Here is a 19,439-nt window from a genome sequence, read left to right on the forward strand (position 1 = left end):
GGAGAGCCGCAGGTTCCCCGCACCTGGACCAAAGAGAGTCAGTGGGCAAGCAGTGGTGTAGGAGTAAGTTAAGAGCTCGTGTATCTAATCTCAAGGGAACTGGCTTTGATTTCCAGCTCTGTCGCCTGAGCTGTGGAGGCTTATCTGGGGAATTCAGATTAGCCTGGGCAACTCCCACACACGCCAGTTGGGTGACCTTGGGCAAGGTCACAGCTTCTCGGAGCTCTCCCAGCCCCACCTACCTCACAGGGTGTTTGTTGTGAGGGGGGAAGGGCAAGGAGATTGTAAGCCCCTTTGAGTCTCCTGCAGGAGAGAAAGGGGAGATATAAATCCAAACTACTCCTCCTCCTCCTCCTCCTCCTCCTCCTCTACTTCTTCTTCTTCTTCTTCTTCTTCTTCTTCTTCTCCTCCTCCTCCTCCTCCTCCTCCTCCTCCTCCTCCTCCTCCTCCTCCCCCTCCTCCCCCTCCTCCTCCTCCTCCTCCTCCTCCTTCTTCTTCTTCTTCTGTACACTTACCGGTCGCTGCAGGGCTTTTTGCTTTGCAGCATGGTTTTTCCACAGTTTTCCGTTTGCACGGGAAATCTCCTGCTGCGATGTGTTCTCAGCCACGCTGAGCCAATCCTCCATTTTGCCCTTTTCGTTTCTCTGCAACCTCCCTCCCTACCAACAATCCTTTTTTGTGGCATCTTCTTGGGTCTATCAGGAATGTAGTAGACCATGTCAGTTTCATGGATCTATTGCTCCATTGATAGACCTGCAGCAGGGAAATAAAAATAACCCAGCCCCTTTGATCCTGGCCAGAAGAGCTGAAAGGTGGGAAGGAGCTGGGAAACCCAAAAGGAGCATAATTGCATCCTGGTTCCCTTCTCCTTCACTTTGCCTGGTTTTGGAATTCGGAGATTCTCTGATCTGAGAGCGCTGTGGCTTCCCAAGAGGCCAAAATGAGTGCATAATTGAGAATCCAACCCAAAGGAAATGTGAGCTTAATGCAGGCGCTTAGAAGGCTAGCGATGGAAGAAATCCAGGATTCTTTGCATTGGAGCCCCAGGAAACATAGTCGTGACTATGGGCACCTCATTTGGGACCACTGGTTTACGCCCTACAGTGTGAACCTCCTAGTGGATGAGTGTCATATAAATTGTATGGACTCATGAAATCATTGGACTGAATCTCCCTGATCCTTTGTGCATCTCATGATGTGTGCTGTTGTGCCAGAATAACAATTGAGCAGTCTTTAAGATGCACACAAGACCTCCTGTTTATTTTTGCTCCTTCCCGCTGCATTCCTTGATGTTAGTTGCAAGCATCCAAGAGCCTTGGCAGGTGGCAGATCCATCCTATCGGCCTGCTGATTTCAGAGGCCTTCCCTTTGGTGAGGCTTTTAACTGAGCTTTATTTTATCACTTTGCTTTTCCTCCTTTGCTGGGCGGAGGGGGGGCGGTTCTGTTGCCCTTAGTAAAAACATTCCTTGGGGGCCTCTCCTTCCCAGTATCTTTGGGTTCCGGAAAATAACTTGTGTTGTTGGGTGGGGAGAGAAGACGAGCCACTTTGAGTAGCCTTTTCTTACAGGGCTGACACGTCCCCTGCTTTGAAAGGGGCCCAAATTTAAACTTCCCCTTTCTTCAGACATTTATAGGAAATGCCAATAAGTTCCTCTTAATTGTCTTCCCCCTCCCCACCAACAATGGGCCTTTTGAGAAACAGTCACGCCTTCTTCTTTAGTGTCGAAAGCATCCCTCTTCAGAGTTGATGGGAGCACAATTTGTCCAGGGACTTCAGAGCAATGCCGAGTTGGCCATGAGCGACAGACAGCCTGTTCGAATCTTGCCTGCTGGTGAAACTGACCAGGCAGGGTTGGGCAGGTTGATTTCTCTCAGCTGAGCTTACTCCACAGCACAGGTGTCAAACTCGCGGCCCTCCAGATGTTATGGACTACAGTTCCCATCACCCCCTGCCAGCATCATGCTGGCAGGGGATGATGGGAACTGTAGTCCATAACATCTGGAGGGCCGCGAGTTTGACACCTGTGCTCCACAGGTTTGAGAGTGAGGCTAAAGCTGCACAAAACTTCTTGGTGGACGGAGAGAATGCCAGCAGAACAAGTAAAGCAACAAGGCCCTATCACTTTGTTTGCTCCCTGGTGGCAGTAGTAGTAATATTTGTTTGCTCTCTGAAGCAGTAATATTTATTTATTACGCACACAGCAACCTTTATTGGCATCTGATTGTGGTGGGTTTTCCGGGCTGCGTGGCCGTGGTCTGGTGGATCTTGTTCCTAACGTTTCGCCTGCATCTGTGGCTGGCATCTTCAGAGGTGTATCCAGCGACACAGTGTATAACAGACTTTCCTCTGTCTGGATAGGGATCTCTGTTCATAGTGATAGGGAGCAGCAGTGGCGTAGTGGCTAAGAGCAGTGGCGAAGAGCAGGTGCACTCTGATCTGGAGGAACCGGGTTTGATTCCCAGCTCTGCCGCTTGAGTTGTGGAGGCTTATCTGGGGAATTCAGATTAGCCTGTGCACTCCCACACACGCCAGCTGGGTGACCTTGGGCTAGTCACAGCTCTACGGAGCTCTCTCAGCCCCACCCACATCACAAGCCCCACCCCACCCCACCCACGTCACCCACGTCACAAGCCAGCTTTGGCCTGTTCAGTGCCTCAATGAGAAGCTGTCTGAGAACCCTGTCTGTTTATCTCAGCCCTCCATATACTGCCTTGATTCTATCAAGGGAAAGTGGGATATCAGTAGATAGAGGGGGATTGTGTGGGAAGCCTCCTCAGGAAGGCCTTTGGCAGTTTGCATGCGCCAGTAGTAAACATAAAGTAGCAGAGAGTCCTCCAGTGTTCCAGTACTTCCCCTGGTGTCCGCCAAGCATTTTAGAAAGTGGATGAAGCCATTGTAAGGCATAGTTTGTTATCAGCATCCCTCATTCAACTACCCTGTTTCCCCGAATATAAGACATCCCCTGAAAATAAGACGTAGTAGAGGTTTTGCTGAAGTGCGAAATTTAAGGCATCCCCCGAAAGTAAGACGTGGCAAAGTTTTTGTTTGGAAGCATGCCCGACGAGCAGAACACAGAAAAATAAGACATCCCCTGAAAATAAGACATAGCGCATCTTTGGGAGCAAAAATTAATATAAGACACTGTCTTATTTTTGGAGAAACACAGTATAAGAGTTTCATGTACCCGTGTTTCCCCCAAAATGAGACAGGGTCTTATATTAATTTTTGCTCAAAATGATGCGTTAGGGCTTATTTTCAGGGGATGTCTTATTTTTTCCCATGATTTTACGCCTCCCACATGACCAGATCAGCTGCGCCCGGGAATCTGTAACTAGGGCTTATTTTTGGAGTAGGGCTAATGTTTCAAGCATCCTCCAAAAATCCTGAAAAATCATTCTAGGGCTTATTTTCGGGGTAGGTCTTATTTTTGGGGAAACGGGGTAGCTGCAAAATTGGCAAGGGAGGTATGGCATTTAGTTCTGTCTCCTATGGCAGCCATTTTAGGATTTGGCTCTGACTCCTGTGGCAGCCATTTTGGGTGACGGCTCCACTGCCTCTCCAAATTCCATGTTTGCTCCCAGGCTGGGAAAAGTGGGGACTTAGCTCCTGATTTGCCATCTTTATGAAACTTCCTTGTGCTGAAAAGAAGCATCGCTCCGTTCAGCCCCAATGCTGCTTTACACTGTTGGTGGCTCTCATTCCTGGCTCATCTGACTAAGGTCGATTCCGCACTTGGGTTATCGACCTAAGTTCGAGCTGCGTTCGACCTAAGTGCTCCGCACAACCACTGGGATCGACGTGGTTTTGTACCAGCTTCGCCCCGTGTAACGGTCAAATTTCTGACTCCAGTTGGGAACTACTACTTTTTCAGGGAACCACACTCGAATTCAGCTTGATTTCAGTAAAGTGCGGAATCTCTGGTGCCAGGAGTCCCCCATTCAGCCAATCACAGCTGAGTGTTTCGGGCATGCGTACAGCTGGCCAATCACAAAACGTCACCTTCGTCCCTCCATTCCTGTGGCAGTTTTTTTTATAACATATGTGGGGATAGACGGAACATGGCCGTAGAACAGTAGCCAATTGGAACGGAGCGGCGAAGAGGCCCAGGATGATTCCACTCTCTGAGCTGGGATCAAGCTGGTTGCAGTGGGGAACAACAATGGCTTCAACCTAGGTTAGTACCCTTCTCAGGGAACTGGGTCGAACCTATTTTACTCCTGTGCGGAATCGCCCTAAGATCCCTTTTTAATTGGCAATACAGGGATCGAAGCTTGGACCTGTTGCGTGTGAAACAGGATGGTCTTGTGCTGAGCTTCTGTCCCTCACACTTGTTTAGTTAGGCCATTTTTGTGTAGCTACCCCAGATTCCTGCTCAAGGCAACTTACAAATAAAAACCTCAAAACCATAAAATCATCATAAGTTATCAATATAACCAAACCGACCAAGGAATTAAGTGTGCTTTTATTACATCCCCGTAACGTACGTGGGGCATCATTGTATTTCCCATGCTGGTGTCAAAATTCACAGAGATTCTGCACAAGGTAGGGTTAAGGTTCATCTGTATTCAGTGGGAATCAGGAGAGGGGGTTGTCAGTCTGCGAGAAGATGGGTTATTTTTAATAAGAGCTCTTTTGTAAGGGAAATGGCAGATGGCCTCATAAATGAAAAATGCTGAGGTTGATAAGGAAACATGAAGGGATCAAGTTTCTCTAGTCTATCTCATCTCCCCGGGAATAAAATTCTGGCTCTCTGGCCACAGTTTTGTGGAGACGAGGGGAAAGATGAACATTAATACCGCAGCTCATCCTCTGGACGTGCCCGTGACTTGTAGAAGACTTCTCGTGCCAATAGAAGCGAGCATCAGAAAGCAGATAAACATCAGAGAACATATAAATGTACAGCAAGAGTCCCTGAGCAATTAGAAACTCATTTCCAGGAACCCCAAAAAAATAAATGTTGTGTTTCTCTTAGCAGTCAGCTAAACAAGAGCTCAAATTGATGTGTTTATCTGTGTGGCTTTGACAGCGACACACGATCTAAACACTCAGGCGTGCACACCCCTTCGCTGAAGATAAATTTGAAATGGGTTCAGATGGATTTCACTTTCGTGTCGACAAAACAGAGCAGGGTTATTTCTCACGCTGTTCCATCTGCTGATTCATAATCTTTCTATTTTGGCATCTCTAGCTTATCAAGGACCCCTGAAGAATGAGAATACTCTGAGTTCACAGGACTCCTCAAAAGACTGTTCAGCTGCTAACGGTTTCAGAAAAGTGGATTTTTAAAGGGTTTTTTTGGCAAGACTTTCAGACCTCGAGCTTTACTATAAAAGTGCATAAGAAATAGGGGTCTTTGAGCATTGCCACATTCCCAAGGAAATGCATTTCTTGGGTGGCAGCCGGAGCATGTGAGAATACTTCTACACGGGATGCTTAAAGCTGCCGAATACAGGCCACGAGTCTTAGCAGTGGAGCTTGAGTCTCCTACAGGAGAGAAAGGAGCTCACATCCTACATGTGAGCTCCCAAAGGCACCTGGTGGGCCACTGCGAGTAGCAGAGAGCTGAACTAGATGGACTTTGGTCTGATCCAGCTGGCTTGTTCTTATGTTCTTATGTTCTTATGGGATATAAATCCTCCTCCTCCTCCTCCTCCTCCTCCTCCTCCTCCTCCCCTCCTCCTCCTCCTCCTCCTCCTCCTCCTCCTCCTTCTTCTTCTTCTAGCCTGCTTTTTTCCTGATCAACAGGAGTTGTTATTAAGGTCAGAATGTGGCATGCTGGGGTTGGCAGAAGCTCTCCGGGATCTCCAGCGGGAGGTCTTTCACATCACCTGCTACTTTGTCCTTTAACTGGAGATGCCACGTAATGAATCTGTGATTTTTCTACTCAGCTGCAGTCCCTCCTTCTCTTTCTATACAGGGGAGACACCTGAGTCTCAAAATCTCAAAATCGAGGATCTCAAGTTGTTTCTGCTTTCTCTCCCCTTCCCACCTTGTTTTGTAATGTTTGAATCTACCTTTCCATGATCTCTGGTTCAGTCTTCCCAGATAAATCCGCAGTTTGTGAAAAACAGTCTTTGGAGCTGAGGCTCCCCAAGGTCGGCGGCAGATAGCAAGAGAGAGAGCCACCCGGCTTCCTGCCCCACAGATGTAATTCTTTTCTCATGGGACAGAGGTACCAGGGGAATCCTAGTTGTCTTCAAAGCATGTGAAGCCATAAAGTAAAGATCAAGGAAAGAATGCACAGATGGCAGTGGTTACATATATCTTTCTAGCAGCATTGATTTGTTGTCTTAAGCAGTTACATTGAGTCGGGAGCGCATCTCAATCACACAGATAACATCCACCAGACAGGAGCATTCGACAACAAAGGAGGTCTGGCGTGTTTTGTTCTGTGGTGGAGAAATATACAATCTACTAACATCTTTAGATGAAACAGAGTATAGTGGCTGTTGTAACAGACCTCTGTCTGAAACTCTGAACAACTGTGGCCAGTTAAGAATAAACAGTCCAGATCTGGATAGACCAGGAGTCTGATTCAGCCTGTATTTGGCGAGATCGGGTTGTGGGAATATTAAGCTTTCTAGAGCATAAGGCAGTGGTGGCGAACCTTTGGCACTCCAGATGTTATGGACTACAATTCCCATCAGCCCCTGCCAGCATGGCCAATTGGGCATGCTGGCAGGGGCTGGTGGGAATTGTAGTCCATAACATCTGGAGTGCCAAAGGTTCGCCACCACGGGCATAAGGCAAGGACATCAAGTGTGCATAGTCCTACGTGGGAAATGGAAATGAGCAAGGATATGGGGCTGATAGCTACAGAAGAGAAGATGGCGTGTGATCCCTGCACAACAAGGTCTAAGACGGCAACTTGTGAAAAGAGAATGAGACGAACTTGATAATTATTCCCTTCCCTCCACTCAAAAAGCTCCTGAAAGATTTGCTGGTGGGAGTGATATAATTGCCGGCGTGTGCCATGTGAATTCCATTTCTTCGCCAGCTGGATCTGTGGGGTTTTCACTAAGACAAAACAATTACAGAAGAAAATCCATTTTGAGATGGTAATAGCTGCTTTCTGCTCCTGTTACTTACTGCGAATGCACCATTAGCGCACATTATGAATTTAGTAATCTCTTTGATTGGCAGGGCTGGGATTAGTAGGAAGCAAAGGCCGGATCGCTGTTTTGCTGTTTGCTTCGCACAATCTGGAAATTTGACCTGAGGGCTGAGCCAGGGTTTTAGGGCCCTCTTATTCGTCAGAGTGTGAAATGGGAAAATAATACACAGATAGAGCAAACTTAAAAAGGTAGACTAAAGAAGTCCCATGATATTCAATACTGCTTACTTCCAGGATAGTGTCCTTAGGACAGTGATGGCGAACCTTTTCGAGACCGAGTGCCCAAATTGCAACCCCAAACCCACTTATTTATCGCAAAGTGCCAACACGGCAATTTAACCTGAATATAGAAAAAAACAGTTGGCTTCGAGGCGCGCGTTACTCTGGAGTAAGCTTGGTGAAGCAACCGTGCAACGCTTCGAATGGGTGAATCACGACCCTAAGAGGGTTTACTCAGAAGCAAGCCCCATTGCCAGCAACCAAGCTTACTCCCAGGTAAAGGATCGTGCCCAAGCCAGCCTAGATATATGCGTGTGTGGGGGGGGGGTGTGATTTTCCACCACCCCCCACATGACAAACTCTCTGCACGCATGCCCATAGAAAGAGCTCTGAGTGCCACCTCTGGCACCCGTGCCATAGGTTCGCCACCACTGCCTTGGGATTAGACCCCTGGTTTCCTGCTTCTCAGGTAATGATAAATCCAGTTTGCACAGACCACGGAGGTAGCAAAGTGAATCATTGGTGGATTTCACACAACATATTTGGAACATGTTGCAATAGTTAAAATGAACCAGTTTTTTTTCTGTTTGCCTGTGTGCCATTTGCGTGTTTAGGAAGCTATTTGATCCCATGAAAACAATGTAGGTTGTTTGTGTGCCTTTGCACTTCTCTCTCTCTCTCTCTCTCTCTCTCTCTCTCTCTCTCTCTCTCTCTCGTTTTTACAACGCACACGTAGCTGCGAAGGCGTTCAAAAATGGGCCCTTGTAGCTATGCCAATTTTCCCACAATCCGGTTGATCACACCTGTGTAGCTTCGCATGTTCAACACATAAAATTAAAAAGAGAGAGAGAAAGGAACTTTCTTGCAATGGCCCCGCAATAATGATTGTAGTTCTGTAGACCTATGAGTGAAATGGCAATCATACTCATTGCCACAGGGAGAAAATGTGCTTGGGGCACTTGTGAAATGGTGGGCGGGCGAGCAGAGTATTCCTGACATGGTGGACAGCCGCGGAAACAGAAGTAAAAGGGTGGAAAGGGTCGGGAGGAATCGGCTGGCAGGCAAGAAAAATAAAGCATCTCTTGCCTGTTGTGTTTGTGCGGGAGCACCTCCAGCCCAGGAGTTTGCAAAAAGATCACTAATTTAGCAATTTTTGAGAAGAGTATTATGGGCTTAAGTTGTTTTGGGGAAAAGAGCTGTGAGAAGTTCTTCCCCAAAATGCTATTTATAATGTCCTTAAGACAGAGGTGGGATCCAGCAGGTTCTCACAGGTTCCCAAGAGTAGGTTACTAATGATTTGTGTGTGCCGAGAGGGGGTTACTAATGGGTGATTTTGCCACGTGATTTTTGCCTTAGTTACGCCCCTCCTCTCAGCAGTAGCGCGCAGAACTGGAAGCAGTCTAGCAGGAGGTGCACCGGCATGCGTGGCAGCCTGCGCCTGTGTGCATTCGTTTCCCGCCTAAGGACCGGGGCAGCGGCTGCACTCTTGCCACAGCCCCGCCCAGGAATGCCCCGCCCCTGGAATGCCCAGCCCCGCCCCTGTCGTACCCCACCCAGCCCCACTGGAGCTACAGTTTGAATCCCACCACCATGGGAACCTGTTACTAAAATTTTTGGGTCCCACCACTGCCTTAAGACGTTATATTTGTGCTGTGCTGAACGTACCATAAAGTGAGGAGACTGAGAAGAAGGCCTGTTCACAAAGTCCCTAGGTACTCCTCGCTATTCTACTGAACATAGTTATTTTTTATGAGCTAATGAGGTCTGTGGGAAAAGAGCGCCGTTCCAAGCAGAGTTAACTCTGTTCTGAGCTTGTTGAACTTAGAAGGCTGTAACTCTGCTTCAGATAGCACTGGAAAGTCCTCGTTCTCACTGAGGACTTGTCTGCAGGTGAAGGCTCCAAATAGGTAGGGCTGCCAAGCATGGCCTTCCAGCCCGCAGGACATGGTGCAAGATGGGTACTTATAATTGCAGGTGATGGTGATTTGCGTGATCGTGTGATGTAAAAGCTCCTGCCTCACATGGGGGGACACTCTAGCCATTGTCCCCAAACTCTATGGGTTCCATAGAGTTTGGGGGGAGAGTGATAGCGCATCCCCCTAGTGCAGTGCTGGCACGTCCACATTGTGCCAGAAAGGACATCCTCATGCAGTGATGCAGATCGTGCCCCCAGTTTTAACTGGCCAGCTTTCACCCACCAAACAGCAGGCGGCGGCTGATATCATGGGGGACCTGGTGGGTACCCAGTAACCCTAGAAATGTCTCTCTGAGTCTAAAAAAAAAAAAACTTTAGTGAGGTCAAAACGAAGGCCCCTTCCGCACACGCAAAAGAATGTGTTTTCAAACCACTTTCACAACTGTTTGCAAGTGGATTTTGCTATTCCGCACAGCTTCAAAGAGCACTGAAAGCAGTTTGAAAGTGCATTATTCTGCATGTGCGGAATGAGTCCTAGTGTGTAACAAAGAATAGTGCTCTAGATCTTTTGTCTCTGCAAATTCTTTATGTGATGGTTGTTTTTTTGTAAGGAAAACTTTCAGTCATGTGGATAGCAACAGCCACAGTATTCAGAAGCATGCTTACTACCTCAGTGCAAATTCAGACATCTTGGTTATATGTGGTCAAGTCTTATTGGATTTCATTGGTTCATATCTGGCTGAAAAGATCTAAAATTAAAGGTGATGAAATATCTTTCGACAAACCACACGCTACAGTCGCCTCAGAACTCTGATTTATTCATTCCAATTTTCAGGTACCGTATATACTCGTGTATAAGTTGGCCCGCATATAAGTCGAGGCACCTAGAAGGGACAGTCACACAACCTGTCAGGGGAGGAATGTTTATGTTAGCAGTACCAACATTTCAGAGTATCTTTAGGAGCCCCTCCTGATGATACCACCCAGGTTTTGTGAAGTTTGGTTCAGGGGGTCCAAAGTTATGGACCCTCAAAAGGGTAGCCCCATCTACTATTAGCTCCCATTGGAAACAATGGGGGATGGGGCACCCTCTTTGGGGATCCATAACTTTAGACCCCCTAAACCAAACTTTTCCAAACTTTTCCAAACCTGGTATAATCAGGAGTGCACCTGATGGTATCCTGAAATTTTGGTGCCACTAGCCTAAAAATTGCACCCCCCGGCGGCTGACAAAGTAAAAACCCTAAAACTGGGGTGCTGTGTGGTTTCCGGGCTGTATGGCCATGTTCTAGCAGCATTCTCTCCTGACGTTTCGCCTGCATCTGTGGCTGGCATCTTCAGAGGATCATGAAAGCCTTCGACAATACTTTAAAAACCCTAAAATATTTTTTAAAATACAACTGACTCGTGTATAAGTCGAGGGGGGGTTTTTCCACCACAAAAATTGTGCTGAAAAACTCGACTTATACACGAGTATATATGGTAGTCTTTTCGCAGTACGTTTTTGCCTTTTCCATGTTATCCTCACAGCTGTCCTATGAGTTATTTATGCTGGTAGCCCCCAAATCAGTTGAACCCGAGCCTCCCCAGTCCTCCTTGGCCCCTCAACCTGTACAACACTTTGGTTTTCTAGAGATGTTGTATACAATCTTGCTTCTGCTGTCAGTAATGTCAGTTGTATTGTTTCCTCAGGCTTGGCGAAAACGCTGGTTCGTGTTGCGCCAAGGTCGAATGAGTGGGAACCCTGATGTCCTGGAATATTATAGAAACAGCCATTCCAAGAAGCCCATCCGGGTGATAGACCTTAATGAATGCGAGGTGGAGAAACACTCGGGGTCAAATGTTATCAAGAAAGAATTCCAGAACAACTTTGTCTTCATTGTGAAAACAACGTACCGCACCTTCTATCTGGTGGCCAAATCCGAGGAGGAAATGCAAGTGTGGGTACGCCACATCACCCAGATCTGTAACTTTGGACATTTGGAAGATGGAACAGGTAAGAATGGAAAGATGGACAATTATAATACTTGCATCCTGTTTTTGGAGTAATCGCCAAAGCAGCAAAGGAACCATCATGAAAGCCAAACTGCAAATTAAAACAAAAATTAGAACTGTAAAACAGCTTTGTAGACAAACTAACCTAGATCAGAGGTCAGCAACCTGTGGCTCCGGAGCCACATGTGGCTCTTTTGTCCTCGTACTGTGGCTCCGCAGCGGCAATGCCAACGATGGCAAGTTGCACTTGGGACACAGCGAGCGCGCCTCCTTCCCCGCCGCCTCCTTCCTTCCTTCCTCCCTCTCTTCAGCATCCTTTCCCCTCCTTCCCTCGTCTGGCGCCTGGGAAGGAGAGGAAAGGACGCTAGAATGAGGGAGGGAGGGAGGAAGGAAGGAAGGAAGGAAGGAAGGAAGGAAGGAAGGAAGGAAGGAAGGAAGGAAGGAAGGAAGGAAGGAAGGAAGGAAGGAAGGAGGGAGGGAGGGAGGGAGGGAGGGAGGGAGGGAGGGAGGGAGGGAGGGAGGGAGCGGGGAAGGAGGTGCGCTCGCCGTGTCCCAAGTGCAACTTGCCGTCGTTGGCGTCGCCACCACTGTCTATCTCGCCCGCTTGGCTGAAGGCAGGGCTTGGGGAGGCGGGACCAAATGGCTCTTTGGGTGCTAAAAGTTGCCGACCCCTGACCTAGATCAAACAGTCCTCAGTTCCAGTACCTTCCAGAGCCCTGTGAAATGAAACCACCATGGAGTCAGCGTGGTGTAGTGGTTAAAGTGTCATACTAGGATTCAAATTAAATTCAAATCCCCACTCTGCCATGGAAACTCTGTGGGTGACCTTGTGCCAGTAGCACCCGCTCATCCTGACCTAGTTCACAGGGCTGTTGGGAGGGGAATGATAAAAGCTGCTTTGGGTCTTCACTGGAGAGAAAGGTAAGGTGTAAATAAAATAAATAATAACAGTTACAGCCTAGTGCAGTGGTGGCAAACCTTTGGCACTCCAGATGTTAAGGACTACAATTCCCATCATCTCCTGCCAGCATGGCCAGTTGGCCATGCTGGCAGGGGCTGATGGGAATTGTAGTCCTTAACATCTGGAATGCCAAAGGTTCGCCACCACGGGCCTAGTGACTAAAAGCCGTTGAAGGGTCACTGTCTCAGTGACAATAAGTAACGGATCACTCCACTTCAAGTGGTGCTTAAAAGTGGAGCAGGGTTTTTGAGGAGGATCTGAAAGTGCCTGCCATCAAATCCATTAGCGTAGGGGTGGATTCCTCCTCCTCCTTTGTCCCCCCATGCCCTCAGATGACACAACCATCTGCCAAGACGTCTTATGTCCTGTGGGGACCCCTTGGGGAGGGTCTTACGCCATCATTGCCCTCACTAGAGAGTTTTGTCCTTCAACTCAGAGGGCTTTTTTTAGGCCTGACTCAATCACAGATAATGATACATTCAGGAATTATGAGTTGCCTGGGCAATTTATTGGAAATCTTTAGAAGCAAAGACTGTCCTGGGTTTTAGCAGCTGTGGCTTGGTAGCAGGACATCTATATCTCACTTTTTAAAAAGAAGTCTCCTAATCTCCACCTTCAGAACTGAAAAACTGCCATGTTGCATTGAACCAGTGGCCTCCCTGGACAAACATATCAGCAGTGATTGCAAGCAGGTGTGGTAATTGCACCTACTTCTGATAAGACAGGTATAGACAAACCAAAACACACCACAAACAAATTACTATACCTTGGCTATACTGTATAGCATACAAGTAGTGCAAAAAGTCAGAGTGGATTTAATATCTACATCAACATACAAATGATAACATTAGCCACAATATTCATATATTAGAAAATATACATATACATATATTAGGAAATATACATATATTAGGAAATATACATATACAATATACATATATTAGGAAATAATTCCCAAATCATGGAAACAGTTCAATCTGTCTTGACCTGCTGAGTTCAGGGAGTGTTGAATCTCAGCCAATAGCAAGCCTGGTCTGAAAGGAGGGAGAGAAAACGCTTACTGGAAGTGTTAGAGGTCAGAAGAAACAGCCGATGGTCAAACAGAGGTCAGGCGAGGCAGTCTGACCTGGGGCCGTTGAGTCCTGAGACAGCAGTCTGAGAGAAGGGTGCAGCAGAAAGTCACAGACTTTTGACAAAGTTGCTCTTGCAACGTCAGATTCTTTTGTCTGTCTTTTATGAGTCTCTTCCTCTGCTTAGTCTGGCTCCTGGGAGAACTTAGAGCATTCCACTGGGCTTTTGGAGAGACCAGCCGCTGAGTGTGCCCCCGCCCTCCCCCCTCGTTATTCTCTGGGTCTTTAATGTCATCAGGACCCATTACCTCCCCCCCTCCTTTTTCAGGAGTTAAGTTTAAGTCCAAGTTTTAGTCTAAGTAAGGCTTTCGTGAGACGCCTTTTTGTAAACAATTACTGTTTTAAGTGTATTTATGGAAACTGTATTTATGTTGATTTTATATATACTGTTTTATGTTGTACACCGCCCAGAGCCCTTCGGGGATGGGGCGGTATATTAAATTTTAATAATAACAACAACAACAACAACAACACCCCAGACATAACAGTGATAGAACACAACACCCCAGTCATAACAGTGATAGAAAAAAAATGTTTGGATCATAGATGTTGCTGTGCCAGCTGACAGCAGGGTAGAGGACAAAGAGCTGGAAAAGATCACAAAATACAAGGACCTACAAATTGAAGTTGAACGATGGTGGCAAAAAAGAACAACAGTAATCCCACTAGTAGTCGGTGCTCTAGGAGGAATCCCAAGAAATCTTGAAAAACATCTGGAAAGCCTAAACTTGGACAGAACATCAGTCCACATGCTGCAGAAAGCAGCACTTCTAGGAACTGCACATATTCTACGCAAATACCTCTAATATCCTAGGTCCTTGGGAAGGACTCGATATTCAGAGATGAATTCCAGACACTTATGCTGTGTTGTTATGTGTAGTATAACAACAACAACAACAACAACAACAATAATAATAATAATAATAATAATAATTCCCTAAGGCGTCTCTGAGTCTCTAGCCTCATTCTGCATCTTTTGGCTTGCAACTCCTCAAAGTCAAGGGTGGGCTGTTGGCTCTGATATCTATAGTTGGGGGTGATTCTGTCAGCACTGGGGCCTCCTGCTCTTGGCCTGTCTGTGGGTCTGCATCACCTCCTTCCTGCGAGACTTCAGATTGCACGTGGATCTGAACCGAACTGGGGCTCTGGCATTTCTGGTTCGTTCTGTCTGTTCCCCTGAGGATTCCTCACTGGCCGAACCTGGGCCCGACAACGCAATTCAGGCGAGTCCCCCGGGTTCTGCCCATTTCGTGGAGTACATTTATGTCCACTTCCTCAATATCTTTGCTTATTCAACAATACTATGATGAACATGAATGATACTGACGGGAAGGTGACCTTGTAGAAACGTGGGCAACACTGCGATGAACATGCCGAGAAAGTGGACATAAATGAACACCACGAAACGAGCAGAAGCTTGGGGGCTCATCTGAATTTTGGTAATGTTGAACTGTTTCTGTAATTGAGAATTATTTCCTGTTATATGTGTCCACTTGCATGAATATTGTGGCCAATGGACATTAAATTCACTCTGACGTTTTGCACTATTGGCATGCTGTTTCATATACAGTGTAGCCAATTTTTTGGTGGTCCCCTAATTCTGATCCCAGCATCTCACAAAGCTCTTGCAGTCAGCCGAGAATTCTTGTTCGTGCCCTCATTGCAGAAACAGATGGAGCACTCAGGAGCATTTTGAACCGTAAAAGAGCCCCGGGGGACCCTGCTGTGAAAGTGAGGGTGAAAACATGATACATGAACATATGAGGCTCCCTTATATTGAACCAGACTGTAAGTTCATTCAACTCAGTATTTTCTGTTTTGAATTACTGTGATGCTTCAGGGTCTCAGTTTGCTTCTGCACAGTGGTGGTTTTGCATGCAGCACTAACAGAGGTCGTTTCCCCACTTACCTGCTGCTGCGCGCTACTCTCCCCAAGTAGCGTGGGGTCCCCCGGCACTCCCCACTACAGGGGCGGCGACAACGCAGCCGCCCCAACGCTGCCGCTGTCGCACCCCTTCAGCGCGCGTCATTCCTGCCGCTCCTCAAAACGGCGCTGAGAGTAGCGCGCAGCAAAGGGTGGCCAAGGTAACTGGGGAAACGACCAGAGTGTCCAGGTGATGACTTTCCTTGCATTTTCCCCACCCTTCCAAAAGTGCCACCGGGAAGCATCATCAGGCTTTTAACAAACCTCTCAGTAATTGACATATTCCTACAGCATTTTATAGCAACAAGTCCATTCATTTTCTTTTTTAAACCCTCAAGAGGAGCGAGGGAGGGGGAGCGGCAGCTGCCGGGAATGTGGGGGGCGGGGGGAGGAAAATTGGTGGGTTTTGAAATGTAGGCATGGATTGGGCTGAAATCTTCCCCAAAAAGATTGGTCCAAAGCAAGTTTAGGAAAGATGGTGGGCGCGAAGTGGCGGGGAGAAGGGACACAAATTCAGCACGGTGGTTGTGTGGGCGCTGGGAAAATCTTGCTCTTGTTTAGGACCCGTGATGGAGGACGTCATGTGGAAACAGCCACGGGGAAAGAAAGGCCTTGTCCAACACTGGCTACTCTTTATATGGGGGTGGTGGAGTGTGAACATAGAATATTTAGCATAAATGTGCCTGGATGATCAGTTTTTCGTTGCATTTCTAACTTGTAAAATGTTGCATGCCCACTTCTAGTAGATCAGGATTGATTCATCAACTGCAAACGCTCTGGGCAGGAAGGCAAGGATGAAATTTCCAACAGGAATGAGAAATTTGATTCTCGTCTCACTCCACTTAGAATAAGCTATAGTTTTTCAAATAAACTGACTCAGAAAATCAATATTTAGCAGGCCCAGTTATTTCTCTTTGTCTGCCGGGTGATCTGCGAGGGATTGAAGAAGAGGGGGAAATATGAGGGCTCAGTTTTGGAGCCTGTATTTTGGGACTGGCATATAAAATCACATAAATCCTTTAAAAACCCGGTCTGATGTTTTCTGCCGTGGAGATGCACCTAAATCCTGAAAGTGCCTTGAGTTGAAAAAAGATTTCCAATTTAAAACATAGCTCCACGTGCATCTTTGTTTGATTCTGAGTTAAAATAAGTTCAGTAATTAGTCATCTTGCACAAAACTTGACAGGTAGGACAAATGGTTCCGTGTCTTTAAAAAATAAATTTTCAAAGCCAATTTTCTGATGTTTTCAACCAATCATACCAAATCTGCGTACTGCTTTACTTTGCTTTTGGAGTCTGGAGGCAAAACATCATGCTCAATTAATTTTGCCCACAACATTTGTTTATAAATTTGAGAAACTCTTTTAGTGGTCAGTGAAATGCATCTATGAATGAAGGAGAGGTTGGGTTGTTACAAAGACTTTTTTGGCAGACATCTGTATGTGTCTTCAGGGGACGATGTGAAAGAATCACTGAACGGACAGGTGGTCTAGCGGTACCTGAATCATAAAATTTGGTAACAGCCAACGTATAATCAAAGGCATCTGCTTTTTAGAAGAAAAACAAAAACCTCTGTTGTATACAGTTCAGTAGCTGCTTGGATCCTTTCCTGAATATCCACAACTCTGCAGAAGCTGGTGAAAACAAATTCCAGAGGGGTCACTGGGTTTAGTCTTGGAGAAAAACCTAAACGATATTTGTGGCACCTAACAGCCATTATAGCATAGATTTTCATGGACTAGAGCCCAGAACAACACACACATACATACATGGCAGGCAAAATCAGATGTTTCTCCAGCCACTGTGGACTCTGGTTTGATGAGATTTTTAATTAGAATGGTAACAAGTTTGCTTTTCAGTTCAGATTTCATTTTAAACAAGGACAAGGAGTAATAGATTCGAAGTACAGGAAAAGAGATTCCACCTAAACATTAGGAAGAACTTCATGATGGTAAGGGCTGTTTGACAGTGGAATTCACTGCCTCAGAGTGTGGTGGAGTATCTTTCTTTTTTTGAAATTTTATTTTATTAAACAAATCATAAATAAACATTACATTGCATTTCATTCAACAATTTGTCTCTATCTTTACTTACACTTTATGGAAAAGAAATGAATAATATATATAAGACCCCACCATCACCATGAAAAAAAATAAAAAATTAAGAAAAGGGAAAGAAAAAAGAAACAGAAAACAGATGACAAAAAAAAAAGGAAAAAAAGAAAGAAAAAGGACTTCCGATTAAGGATCTTATACTTATTAATCACAATCTCAATAACTTTTTGCTATTCAATTTATGTATTCTTAATTAATTAGTATTTAACATTGAAGGTAAACCAACATTTTTTTAGTTTCAGTTTCTGATTGAAGAAAATCATTAAATGGTTTCCAAGTCTTCAAAATGGTTTCTATGTTCTTCTTTCCTATTATGCCCGAAAGTTTGTCCATTGATGCAAATTCAGTTAAATGTGAAGTCCAATTTTGCATCTGAGGGGGGATTATCTTCTGCCAGTTTCGCACGATCAAAATCCTAGCTGCCGTAATCATATATAACAACAGGGTTTTACAGTTTTTCTGAAGGTTAACATCTATCATATTTAACAAAAAATAATTCTGGACTAAAGCATATATCTCTTCCTAGTATAATCTTAATATTTTGGTAGATTTCCAACCAAATTTTTTTAATTATTTTACCATTCCACCAAATGTGAATCATGGAGTATCTTTCTTTGGAGGTTTTTAAACAGAGGCTGGAGGGCCATCTGTCAGGGATGCTTTGATCGTGTATTCCTGCAGGGGGTTGGACTTGATGGCCCTGGTGGTCTCTTCCGATTCTACGATTCTGTGATTTCCCATCCTGGAGCTGGACCAGTGACTTGACCTTATGAACTGGATCCAGCGCTTTCCCACTGCCAAAGGAGGTTTCCTTGGTTGTGGAGAAAATAGCCTGTGAAATGCTTTTTGGCTCAGCCGTACTTCTGCTGGCAGCATTTATTTACCAAATGAAACTATATCCTGATAGTGAAAGCAGACTGCTGTCTTGGTGGGTGGAGGGCAGCAGGACCATCTTTGCTCTTTCAGGCATGCATAATTCATCGCCTGCCGATCCTGCAGGACACTTTTAATGGACGCCAGGCTCACAGGGAAGTCTGCCAAAGATGCCTGCCTTCTGTCCTTGGGGGCCCGGCTGCAGATGTCGGTGCACCGTTCTTGCTAACAGTACAGCAGCGTCACTGAGCAGAACATTTGCTAATGGGGTGCACAGAGTGCCAGGAAGGATGAGTTGCTTGTCAGCTCCTTCAGGCAGCTTTCTGCGTGTTCCCTTCCTCCAGGAGACGTGTGGATGGAGCTCTGGGGTTGAAACCCCCAATGGGTCCAGGAAGGAACCACTAAGAAGAAGAAGAAGAGTTTGGATTTATATCCCCCCCCCCTTTTTTTCCTGTAGGAGACTCAAAGGAGCTTACAATCTCCTTTCCCTTCCCCCCTCACAACAAACACCCTGTGAGGTGGGTGGGGCTGAGAGAGCTCCAAGAAGCTGTGACTAGCCCAAGGTCACCCAGATAAGCCTCCACAACTCAAGTGGCAGAGCTGGGAATCAAACCCAGTTCCTCCAGATTAGAGTGCACCTGCTCTTAGCCACTACACCATCTGCTGCTCAGATGCTGGGTCAGAGCAGACTGGGTCTGGCTCTAGCCTCTCAGAAGTTCTGGAGACTTTCAAATTTGGCAGGTGAATTAGCTACGGCTTATCTAAGGCCCTTTCTGCATGGGCGTAATACAGCGGCCCAGGGACGGCAAAAACGCCGTCCCTGGGCTGCTGGTTGCACAGGAGGCACTGCTGCATTGCAGCAGCGGCGGGAAGCCGCCCCTGTTAACATCGCAAAACAAGCGAGGTTTTTCCAAAGCCCCGTCTTCCCGTCGGCACGGTGCAAACAGCACCAGCGGGAAGACGCTGCTTTCCCCCTCCCCTCCACTCACCATCCCATCCAGCATCGCTCTGGAGAGCTGCAGAGCCCGCCCACCCTGCAGCCCTGCAGGTCCCTGCAGCCCTCCAGAGCGACGCTGGATGGGACGGTGGATCTGATCCAACAGGCCTCTTCTTATGTTCTTGTCAGCCCCTCGCCCCGTTCTGTTTCCCAGCTTCAGAGTGCTCCCATCCCAACAAGTTTTAGTCCTTGTAG

General features: G+C 46.5%; 1 protein-coding gene across 2 annotated transcripts in view; it reads left to right on the forward strand.

The window, feature by feature from the left end:
* GAB3 (GRB2 associated binding protein 3) overlaps positions 1-19,439 on the forward strand; it is a 98,959-nt gene that overhangs the window by 34,456 nt on the left and 45,064 nt on the right. For both annotated transcript variants that reach the window (XM_048514809.1, XM_048514810.1), the window contains exon 2: positions 10,943-11,246. In XM_048514809.1, coding sequence (XP_048370766.1) covers positions 10,943-11,246 — 304 coding nt within the window. The remainder of the gene's footprint in view (positions 1-10,942; positions 11,247-19,439) is intronic.

The sequence above is a fragment of the Sphaerodactylus townsendi genome, linkage group LG13, assembly GCF_021028975.2.
Source record: "Sphaerodactylus townsendi isolate TG3544 linkage group LG13, MPM_Stown_v2.3, whole genome shotgun sequence".
In the NCBI taxonomy this organism is placed as follows: Eukaryota; Metazoa; Chordata; class Lepidosauria; order Squamata; family Sphaerodactylidae; genus Sphaerodactylus; species Sphaerodactylus townsendi.